Consider the following 12138-nt stretch of genomic DNA (forward strand, 5'->3'; position numbering starts at 1 on the left):
CCCGCTGCTGCCGGCCGCTGCGGTAGGCCTCACGCACAGCCGAAATGAGCCGGCACTCGCCCTCCCCCCTGACAGCCCGGCCCGGGCTGTGCTTCTCCGCGGGCGCTGTGGGGTTTGGCAGAGCCGTGCACTAAAAGCAGGCACCCGACCGGGAACCGCGTCCCACCAGGCGGCCCGCTCACACCGTGCTTGAAAGTTACGTTTGACCCGCTGGTCTGCGGTGACGCCACGGTGAGAAACTGAATTCGCTCCTGGGTTTGGTGTTTCGGTGCCTACGGTAATGCAGAAGAAATAGCGGTTCAAAGCGATTTTGAAAAACAAGAATCCCATTTCCTGCTAGAACTGGGATTCTAAAGGCTGTAGTTACGCAGTTAATCACTCTCTTTAAGCGAATCCGTGTAGTAGTGGAGCTATTTTAATGTCGGGTAACCATGCTTTTAGGACAAGTAAGCGGAACATTAGAAGGGAAATGTCGTGTTTATTTGGTCATGCAGTGTGGCATATTGCATAGATATACCTGTCCACGCCAGGTTCTCGGTAAAAAAGCCCGTGCCTTATGATGTATGTTTATTTAAGACCAGCTGTGTTGACCACTTCAGTCTGCACGTTCCCACCAATTCTCATTATATGAAAGGATCACACTAGTTGTGTAACTGTTCGTGCTAAATGTAGCCTAGGGAGAAAATTACCTGTGCTACCACAGAATAGAAGCAGTTGTTTCAAAAGAAGTTGTTCGACTTTTTTGTTCGCAGTTTCTAGAAATGTTCATGATATAAATGCATACATTTGCAAATACTCTAAAAATATAGGGCACTTTTCACACTGTCTTAAAATCCGCTGCAGAATTTGAGATTTCTGAGGCTATTGGCCTCACAAAGCTCAAGAGAGGGGATGAAGGAATTTATTTCTCATTTCTTACTTACAGAAGGGTCCGGACTCCCCCGCTTAGGCTGTGTAAGCTAAGCAGGTATTAAGGGACAAGCCCTGCCTATGGGGTTTGAGCGGACAGGACAAACAATGGAAGAAAGGAGAGGTAACGTGACTTTTGTAAGACCTTGTTTGGAGAGGATTCTTGAGAAAGTTCAGATGAACTTAGATTTAAAGTGAAAAACTTATTTAAAGCCACTTAAATTCTGGATCTTAACTCTTAATAATATACACTTTAACAATAAAGGCTAATTTTGTGATGGTTATGTGTCCATGTGTAGGCAATCCTTAAGCTTATATAGAAAGTCAGATACATACCTGGAAACAGAAGCCAGCCATCAGACCCTTCAGTTGTCTTTGATTCCTAAGATGCTAAGACATTTTGCACCTGCCAAAAATTTGGCCCTCGTCTCTAGGGCTCTTGAATCTTTAAAAAAAAAAAAAGTTCAACATCTAACCGTTGTTCCCAGGTAAGTCCTTTAATTAGAAAAAGAAAAAGGTTAATTGAATAACCGCTGGTTTCAGTAATTCTTTCTGCCATCACTTAAGTCAAAGTATAGCACAGCCTGCCATCAAATAATTCAAAGAAAGGTAGGACAACTGAAGCACTTAAAATTTCAGTTAAGCAATGCTTCAGAACAGTTAGAAAGAATTAGCGTTTGTGCTCACAAGTGTGGGGTTTTCCCGCCAGGCTCAAGTCTGCTAACATAGACTTCTTGTTTTCCAAACTTCCATGCAATAAAACCGCATACTATGAAATAATAAAACCCTTAAAAAAAAAAAAAAAGGAAAAGAAAAATGCTTTCTTGTAGCCTTGGGGTCGACAGTTGTCTCTATTGCAAAACTATAGTCTCGGCAGCCCCTCAGTGTGTTATTTTATAACCATTGTCCTGAAAACCACTATGAGTCAAAGCCTATTCAAGCGAGGGAAAGTGACATAACCGCTGGTTACCAGCAGCAATGCAATGACAATCTCTCTATCAGGGATCCGCCACCAGTATTTACATAGTTACATAGCAGACACTTAAAGAGATAAGTCATGGTATAAAGGGAGGGTTTCTAGCAGCACATGAATTCAAGATAGGGAATTGAAATAGATTATCATAGAAAATGCAGTCAGCCTTTGAATCAGCTCTGAAAGGAAGTTCCACAGTTTCTATTTACAATGTATGAAAGCATCCGCAGGGCTAGCTGACAGTCTGACCACTCGGGACTGAAATGAGTCTCAAAAAAGCACTGCAAAATGTACTTCTGGGAATTCTCTTACACCAGCAGGGATGTGGCTGAAACATTTCAAGAGAAAAGGGCAGCTGTGCTTATGAACTACTCCCATGGTAGACGCTGTATGCTTGGGAGGGTTCAGAACACAGACCTTTATCCAAAGCTAGAAAACAGTTAAGATCTTATCAAGGACGGCCTATGGGCAACAGCTCTGTGACTTCTTAGGGGAGAAACCAGCTGGCTCTGCCTCTGCTAGTTCCTGGTATGTGTGGTGTTTGGTAAATGTTAGAACTTTGTGGGGTGTGACAGGTACAGAGTGAGCCATACAGTCACTAACCGCAAAATATTTTAAAGCCAAGATACTAATTTACTGTTCGCTAGAAGTCAAACAACTACAAAATGTTTGACTCTGACATCAGGCCCGGCTCTGCAAAGACTGTTTTAGCAAAAACGGCTTTGTAAATTTAATGTACATACCCCATCTAGATATGCTGGGGTGTTTTTATATAACACATCTTGAAAGCATGGAGTTTTCATACATTCATACATATATTCATGGATTTGGAGCAGCAGTGGGTCATGAGGTGTACTTGATTAGAAAGCAAAAAAAGAAAAAGCAAAAAGCAAAAAAAAAAAAGCAACCCCCCTACCCACCTGCATTGTTCATGAGATCAAGAACGGATTTATCCTTCACTTAAACAGAAGAAGTTAAAGCTAGGAGGTGACTCACTCTGCAAAAGCAGACCTCCCTTGTATGATTTTTCTACAAAAGGACGTTTAATTTCTTCCTTTTAATGACAACGAGCACAATACTGATCTTCTTCCAGCAGTTAATGGCTGGCATAACAGGCAGTATGAGAGCATGACTACGTTCTTCAGCCTTCTTCTGGAGCTATAATCTGCATCACACTTTGAGACCACAAAAACAACCGACAAACCTGTTTCTTTCTCCTCTCAAACACAACTAACCCAAGTGTGAAGTTCCGACCTACTAGTCATGCTGACAAAGCTCCTTCGCTACTGGAAGTAGGGATGTGAAAAGTCACATAATGAATACAGCCACAGATGGCTTTTTATTTTCAAGTGCTCTGCGCTCACTGTTACAGTCCATAGGCAAGAACAGATTTGGACTGATGGCCCATGGAGTTGAGCCAATTAAAAAAAAAAAAAAAGAGGGAGGTCTGACCGTTACGTCAGGAAGCTGTGCGAGCTGACGGTTAGAGAGCAGGAGGTGAAGACATGTGAGTTCTTCTGTCTGATTTTGCCACTGAATCTGTGAATGACTTCTGGCAACTAGCTTTAACTCTCCTTTTGCATTTTGCCTACTATGACTACTCCTGCATGCACTGGGCATCTCTGCTATTATACACGCATGATTTACAGTGAAAAACAAGTTCAAGTTCTATTTTAAATATGTTTTGACAGATTAATCTTGAAAGAAAAGGCATAATGTTCCATATACTATAAAGGAAATAAAAGAAAAGGTGTAATGGAGAAATTTGTGTTCATATGCCATGGTTAGAAAATCGCTAGAATTAAGACATTCACAAATGCATTATCCAGTTTAAATAAATGCATGGCACCATCAAATAGAGAAAGCAACTGGATCACTGGGGTTTGTTTTTCAGGGAAAACTACCAATAGAACCTGTGAAAGGTCCTTGTTACCTATTGGTCCGTGAACAGTGTGTAATAAGAAGAAAAACAGTGCCCTTCCCACACAAACCTCCTACCTTCCTAATTGATGACAAGTCATCAGCTTGACAAGACCTCGGCACCGACAAAGTGAGCATCCCATTCAAGTTGTATCTTTCACTGCGTGGTACAGAAAGGGGGTTTCACAGTGTGTCCTTGAAGCGTAACCAAACCTAGGGTGAGCTGAGTAAAATAATTTCTGTTCAGACATACCCAGATTCTTAGACGGTTACTTTTGTTCTGTATTGGAATGAAAGGGCTACAGTCAGAAATTCAGTGGAATTCAAATTCCAGAGTATTTTAATTGTGAAGTAAGACGGTATTTCAGTGTTGAACAAATATTTAACACATAATTCATCATGAAGTTCTGAGAAACCTAACAATAATTTGAAGGCTTGTATTTTATCAAAACTGAGGAACTATCCACTAGCCACTCCCACTAGCCATTTTGGTGACAACTGCTGTTTTACTGGAAAGCTAATCTGCCAGAAGGAAAGCCCAAATTAACTCTTCTTTTAAGTACAGAGGAATGAAAATCCCAAGCGTTTAAGTACCCCTCAGTGTGCATGGTAAACCTCCAATTACAGTAAACTCCTGCTTAATGTGTGGCAAGACAAACTTGAGACTAGAGGTCCATCACCCCTCGCAGAGAACATGAGAAAAAGAGTAAGGAAGCCTTTCCATTTCTGGAGAACATGGGCAACTGCTGTTCCAGAACAACTGAACGAATGTATTCTGTCTAGAAGGTAAAGGTATTTATGGATTTTTCTACTCTGACCAGTAAAAAAATACTTTGCAAATGTCTGAGCAATACGTCACTTTGCACTCATGCAGTGCTCCGTTTGTCTGAAAAGACCTCACTTACGGTCTCAGTTGAGACACCTTTCCAGTTTGAAACCACGTAAACCTAAACATTCAGAAGGGAAAGGTTATAACAAGGAACATAAGAATGTATGTTTTGTTTCACAGCTTGTGATAATGTAATTCCAGAAAGAAGATGAATAAGCTTCACAAAGTAAAACCAAAAAGAAAACATCACATTAATGCAATCTACAGTCCAGTTGAAATTATAGGAGGTAATTCCTCTTTATATGCTTTGGTGTGATCTGAACACAGTAGTTAAGATGCAGTATGGATCAAACCTGGAAGTTATTGATGAGTAGCCTACAAAGCAAATAGAACATGCAGCCTCTGAACAGTTTGAAATCACAGCTGATAGGTTCATTTGAAGCTACAGGACACATTCTTGCACAGGTTTTAAAAGGTTTCTGGACCACAGCTATTTGGCTGTCTTTAGATTGGTACGGACTGCTGTCAAAGAAGTCTCCTCTTAAAAAGTATGACAACGAAGTCTTTTTATGCCTGTTGTGATTCTTAAAATCCAAGAGCCAAGTCATCCTTTCCTACACAAACATCTGGGGGAGTGTAAAAGGCCTCCTGAATCCACAATTTTAATTTCAGCAGTTTTCTGCGGGGAGTGAGGAAGATAAAGGCAAGTTCTACAATCACAAAAAATGAGAGAAGTATGGGTGGTACTACTGAGGTAGAAGCCCTGAAAGCAGCTAGAATAAGCCAATGCTTAACAACGGTAGTGGCATGTGCTTTCTAAGCTACCTTTGACAGCCAGATAAATCCTACAGTTCTAGGGCCCACGCCTGTGCTGTCTTTGGGCCATTGCTCACAGCCTCCGTATCTTTGCTGCTGGGGGAAAACTCGTTCAGGCAATGGCTGAGGAACGCATCCCTTCTTGGCAAAACTCTTAGGGACATACTAGTGGTCCCACAGCGTTTAAATGAGACTTAAAGCATATGCTTTAAGTTAAGGGAGTTCTTCCAAGGTTTACTCATGGGGCAAAGGAGTAACTTCGAATAGAATAGAATAATTCAGTTGGAAGGGACCTACAATGATCACCTAGTCCAACTGCCCGACCAGTTCAGGGAACTTCAGCCTATGCTTAACTGTTTTCTTGACCTGGGGGCTTGAATATCCTCATACCTGTGATTTGCACCCCAGAGGCTGTACGCAGCCTCTTCATCCTGGGGTCTGACTTGCACTATTAATGAGTATCTAGCTGTAGTGATCTACAAGGTTACTGCCTCCTGCTGTTTGCTGTCATCGCAGTGCCAGAGGTTTCTGCCCAGTAATAAGTCAGATGATTCTGTTCACATCAAACATAAAGGAAATGCATGAAACAAGAGGCAAGCATTTCCAGTTAGAAATCGATGAGATTACTGCTATTTAGCCCATTCTGATCAACCAGATAAAGACTTAGATTGCACCTTTCCACTTCTGCAATTCCATGGAATTAGTTCTGGAAGCTCAGTCAATACTTCTTTCTTGATCCACAGACTTCCAATTTTCTTCAAAATGAGCCTTTAAATATCTGTAGCTATACCTCGTCACTTAGTGAGAAGCCAGACAGCAATTTTACTTACGCAAAACTCAAGTTCACTTTTGTCATACTAGAGTGCAGGAGTGGTTTTTTTATTTTATTTTTTATTTGAGATATTGCAGAGCTTTCTTATGATACACATTGATGGGGCTTCCGGTGGCAGGCTTTCAAAAATAATTAGAGTGATGAATCATAATCAGAAATAAATGACTCTTACATCTATTAAGACAGTTATTTAAAAAATGTTTTGATGAATCATGCAAAAATGCTCACAAACAGCTTTATACTTTTTCATAGATATATTTTTTGGTTTTCCTAAGTCTTAGGAAAAGAGCTTGTGCTTTTAACACTTGAATCGAAAAAATATTTACAGCAGACATCATAAACGTGACATTGCAATTCAGACAGGCAAAGTGGTGATGGTCCCCTGCTTTGCCATTCACAAAACACGCTGAGGGTTTCAGATCTGGTCTATAAACTCCCAATTTAAAAGTGTTCAGTCCTGGATCTTCAGTATGCTCCTTTTCTCCAAATCATTCATTTCCTTCAGTATAAGGGCAACATTGTATCTCAGTTCTTGAAACTTTGCAACTGGCACCTGAAACAGAATATTCAGGTTAGAAAACATGAAACATCTTAGGAACTTTGAGTAGGGCATGCCCATGGACAGGGAACATTGTCCACAGTGTCAGCCCAATCTCTCTTAAAATACTTTTTTTTTTTTTTTGACTTAAGACAAAGGATTTGAGGTTAATAAAATGCAGTTAATTCAACTAAATCATCTGGGTGAAAAAGAATAGGAGACTGGAAAAAAACAGAAATAACAGCTACATAGTACATTTTCTATACTGCCTGATGTGAGAAAGGAAGTACTCCAGAATGTAAACTGATGGCTGCTGTGGTGAAGTAAGAGAGTCATGGATTGGAAGGAAAGATAAAGACACCTGGAAGGTCGTGGAGCCTACAGAGTTCTCAAGCAACAAATTGCAGATATTCTGCTTGTCCAAGCTTGCAGGAGAAAGGAATTGAGCCTCAAAGCAAGAGACTTGGCAGCAACCCCAAGAGCAAAGAGGACTGGGCACTGTCTATACATGGAAAGCAAAAGATTTTGATTAAATATACAAAACATTTTCAACTGTGCAGGATACTAATGGACTTTCCTTTACCATTTCAAGCCTGAGAAGCCAAATGGATGGAAACCTATTATCTGTTAAGACAGAGAACCACGTCCGCGCACAGGCACAGACTGGGTGACACAGATTAACATTAGTGCCATGCACAAACGCATGTGCTCACGTGAGTACCAACAGCCGTCTATCTAGTCCCAGGCTGCTCTGCAGAGCACTGCGTAATTTACTCTACTTCTTTGACTACATTGAAGACATGCAGTTCTTTTGACAGAGTCCCTTGTCATCCTTCTGCCTACTGTAGCACAGATATCAATTATGTGAGAGGAATCCAACATCTGATTTGCATTTTCCATATGCATCAGAAATGCATAAAAAGGCAGCATGTCCTTTTCACTTTTGACATATACAAGACTCGAAATGCTGCAATTCCCATTGCTTTTTAAAAAATCTTCATTGTCAGAAGTCACACTGCGATTAAAAAACCAAACCAAACCCAAGACACCAAAGAGCATAACTTCTCCCTGTGGCATACACATTTAATTCTGTTATGAACAGTTTTAATCTCCTGGACTTACCATCTTACATAAGCCCTGTTAGTTAGCAGGACATTCTGAACACGTCCGAATGAAAGGAAACTGAAGAGCTGAGGACTGTATTTGTTTGCATATGGCACCTTGAACCAAAACACAGGTTTATCCCCAAAGAGCTACTAACTACAGGAAGACCACTCATCAGATACAGAAATCGTGTTTACAGCCAAACCAAACCAAAACAACCAGGAACAATGCCACCAAGACCAAGACTTGACATTATACACCAGGAAATAAAGCCTCAAATCTAAACAGTAAAGAATATATAACTAGTTTTTATTCTCACAAGTAAAACTTACCCTGTTGTAAAGGGTTAACCTGAAGTCCATGGCATCATTTAAGTTCCATGGAAGACCTCAAACAGAGCGTACGGGATGCTCTGAGCTGGGCTGTCCACAGAGGGGTGAATTTGATCTCCCGTGAAGTGACACCCTCAACACTTCGCAATGTAGCACAGAATTTGTGCCCTCCTCAATAGCTGCCTTCTTGTGAAGCATTGTAACAGCAGTCCACCTCTTTGAACCCACAGTGCTTTGGTGCTTCCTCCAGACTACTACTAACACATGAACTGAAGCCAAAATCTTTACAGAGTTCAAATGTAACAATGCCTGCTGTGCACTGAATTCCTGTATGCACCACCATGTTATTTATAGAGCAAATAGCATTCCTTTTCAAAGGTTAAAAATATGGAAGAGTTTATGCCATCTTCTGGCAAGCCTTTACGTACAGTATCATAAATACTGCCACTGACTGACTAATTCTGATGTAAAAAGCAGAGAGGTTTTTTTACTTTCTTTCTAGCAGCAAGAACTCTACTGAAGAAAAAGAATAAAACTACCTCTGCCACAGAAGAGAATGTTACCATTCTTCACCAAATGTAGGAAGTTTAGAAGTGTATCATACATTATATAAACTACCCCAGTAATTTTTCTGCCCTCACGAGCCACCATCAGGTCTGAAGGTTACAGCTGATAACAAAACCATGATTTTTAATCAAACCAGATATTATGCAACAGTGCTTTTCAGTAATTAATATTCTTCTAACAAATGAGGTTTCAGCAAAATGTGTGTAGGAACAAGGTATGATTTTGGTTGGCATTTTGTTATATATTGTATGCGGCTACACTGAACATGAAGGATTCCACAGCAAACCAACCAATGCTAATGCATTGTTTACACAAGCTTTAATATTTTAAATAGTAATTCAACTTTTTAAAAAGAACTTCAAGTAGTTTCTTTTTTATTTATTATGGCAATCAGACTTACTTCAAAGCGATGAGCTGTCCCATCTGAAAGCTTCATCATCATTAGAATGGATGGTTGAAGTGCACGGGCCAGTGAACTGAAATTATTTACATTATTAGTATTACAGCAATAGACATCAGCAGTGTGATGAGTACAGCATTGTACATCAACAATTTAAGATGTTCATGTAACACGAGTAATTTCAGTCCTAGAGTCCTGTACCTGGCTGGCTGGCAACTCATGAACATAGGAGTCCTGTCCAATTTACCTCAGTATTGAGACTAAAAATTTTTTTTATAGTTTAGTAACTGCAAGTTTAGGAACATTTTCATTTTACATAATAATCAGTTTAGTGGAACTACGACAGGGATAAGAGCTGACCAAGTACTGCTAGTAATAACGCACAGTTTTCCTATGCAGTTTACCCTGTTGCATTTATCCTTTCCATCTCTTCATACTTTCAACTGCCATCTCATTTGGGGAATCAAGCTCTTCCAGTCTTCATCCTAAATTTGTGGGTTGTTACTTTATTTGATGACCCAAAGAGGGGAAATAAGTCATTCTTGTGCAGCTTCCATCAACTGATGTTGCCAAAGCCTGCTCAGGTACCGACAGGCTTTACAGCCAGAAGCCATACCTCTTTGCAGAGGCTGTTGCTGGATGATAAACAAGAAATCCCAGGGGGGAGGTTGACTGGAAAGGAAAATAATAGGAAGGAAAACAGAGAAGGATAGAAGGGCAACGAAGCTAGTGAAGGGTCTAGAGCACAAGTCTTCTGAGGAGCAGCTGAGGGAACTGGGGTTGTTTAGCCTGGAGAAAAGGAGGCTCAGGGGAGACCTTATTGCTCTCTACAGCTACCTGAAAGGAGGTTGTAGCGAGGTGGGTGTTGGTCTCTTCTCCCAAGTAACTGGCGAAAGGACGAGAGGAAATGGCCTCAAGTTGCGCCAGGGGAGGTTTAGATTGGATGTAAGGAAAAATTTCTTTACTGAAAGAGTGGTTAAACATTGGAACAGGCTGCGCGGAAATGGCCTCAGGTTGCACCAGGGGAGGTTTAGATTGGATATTAGGAAAAATTTCTTTACTGAAAGGGTTGTCAAGCATTGGAAGAGGCTGCCCAGGGAAGTGGTTGAATCACCATCCCTGGAGGTATTTAAAAGACGTGTAGACGTGGTACTTAGGGACATGGTTTAGTGGTGGACTTGGCAGTGCTAGGTTTATGGTTGGACTCGATGATCTTAAAGGTCTTTTCCAACCTAAATGATTCTATGATCTGTATTGCTCCTGTGTTGTTTGGAAAACAAATCATAGGATTTGCCTGCAGCTTGCAAGCATTGTGCCTGAGGATGTTTATCTGTACATTTTGCTCTCTTATAGGTACAGATTTTTTCTGCTTAGTGAAACCTGTGTGGTGCTTACAGCACTGCTCATCTGAGAGTCACCTGAACTTGTGGCCATTACAATTTTCACTTAGGAACCTTTTTTCTTGCTTTCAGGAAGACTATCCCTGATTACCCACAGGCCTCTCAACTATGGCAGCAAAGAGACTGCACTCTCCCTCAGATGCAGGTATTCATGAATGCAATATGAAGTCACTCATGCTAACAATTTACGCTACTGACAAATACTGGATCATCTTCCAATTTCTTTCACTCTGGTCAGTCTTGGTTAGAAGTAGACAAAGACCAGGAACAGCAGAGACAACAGGTTTCTGTTTCCTTCTGGCTCTAGCCAAAGATCCATCCCCCAACTGCTTCTGCTGTGGCAGATGGCAAGAAGCTATTCACTGCAGGCACAGACAGGATGATCACAAAGGCCTTTACTCCTGTTTTGTGAAAGAAACTAGGAGGTGGATCAATGACCAATTGCATAACTATGGCAGTGTAAAGGTGCAGTTCTGAAGCCTCTCTTTGTAGAATCTACAGCAGACTGTACAGCTGATGGAAAGTCATTTTATTTAACATGCGCAACATACAAATGATAGTCTACTTGAGAAGTTGAATGGATGATTTTCCTCCCCTGCTCCAGTGAAACTGAGAGCTTGGCTGGCTGCATGAGACTCAATCCATCTAATTTATTCCATCATCTCTGAGGACCCGTGGAGTTGTATCAGCTCCATTAAGTTTCAAAATATTGAGAGACTCAAACTTTGAGTGAAATGTTTCTAGCACAGAGGTTTTAGAGATCGAAACAAATAAGGACCCTAAAAAGTATCATTAGTAGAAGATGAAGGCAGCACCCTGTTGGCAGGCCCATATTAACAGCAGTAACCTGTATATAAACTGACTTCTGTACTGTTCAGAAAATCCCCTCTGTATCCTACCATTTAATGCTACATGCCAATCCCTAACAGCAAGAGACATTTTAACGCCGTTAACATTTTTAGGCAGCACAAGAAGTCAGTTTAACCTCGGGCAAAATAATTTCTAGGGTCATGCAGGATTCTCTTTTATACCTTGTGGATATAGCTACGTCCACTCGCCACCTGAAGTCCTGGACACTTGGCAGCCTACTTCCTTGTATCAGAGCTGTGCCTTCGGAAGCAGGACGCCTACAGAATAAATCAAAAAAGGGAGACTGAATAAAAGAAACAACAATCTAAAGAGAAAATAAAATTCCTCAGAACAAACCTGTCCGGCACTTGTTTCTCTCCTGCATCTAGCCTCATTTAGAGAGGTCTGAATGAGTGGAGGTTTTATGTGTTTAAGACAGCTGTGCTCAGATTACCCGCTTTTCCTGTGCTTAACTATCGTCCATGTTAAAAAAAAAAGAGACCAAGCGACTCTCTGTAATTCCAGTAAACCGATGTCACTATGAAGTTTAGTAAGAGTCGTTGTGGTGGCTGGCATATCTATTATTTCAGTTATATGCAACTGTGAGGCATAGAAAGGGATCTGCAAATATATCTTTACCTTCATGCAGATCCAACAGGAACAAGCCAG

General features: G+C 40.9%; 2 protein-coding genes across 2 annotated transcripts in view; both read right to left on the reverse strand.

Annotated features, from left to right (window-relative positions):
- Positions 1-5877, reverse strand: part of LONRF3 (LON peptidase N-terminal domain and ring finger 3) — a 27149-nt gene extending 21272 nt beyond the window's left edge. Inside the window, exon 1 of the mRNA XM_009331315.1 lies at positions 5838-5877. Within this exon, the coding sequence (XP_009329590.1) occupies positions 5838-5877 (40 nt within the window). The remainder of the gene's footprint in view (positions 1-5837) is intronic.
- The window catches only part of LOC103923074 (COMM domain-containing protein 5-like), an 18842-nt gene continuing 11755 nt past the window's right edge, over positions 5052-12138 (reverse strand). The window contains exons 6-8 of the mRNA XM_009331326.1: positions 11652-11747; positions 9221-9296; positions 5052-6832 (exon numbers count right to left, since the gene is read on the reverse strand). Coding sequence (XP_009329601.1) covers positions 6731-6832; positions 9221-9296; positions 11652-11747 — 274 coding nt within the window. The 3' untranslated portion in view covers positions 5052-6730. The remainder of the gene's footprint in view (positions 6833-9220; positions 9297-11651; positions 11748-12138) is intronic.

The sequence above is a fragment of the Pygoscelis adeliae genome, unplaced genomic scaffold, assembly GCF_000699105.1.
Source record: "Pygoscelis adeliae isolate BGI_AS28 unplaced genomic scaffold, ASM69910v1 Scaffold100, whole genome shotgun sequence".
Lineage (NCBI taxonomy): Eukaryota > Metazoa > Chordata > Aves > Sphenisciformes > Spheniscidae > Pygoscelis > Pygoscelis adeliae.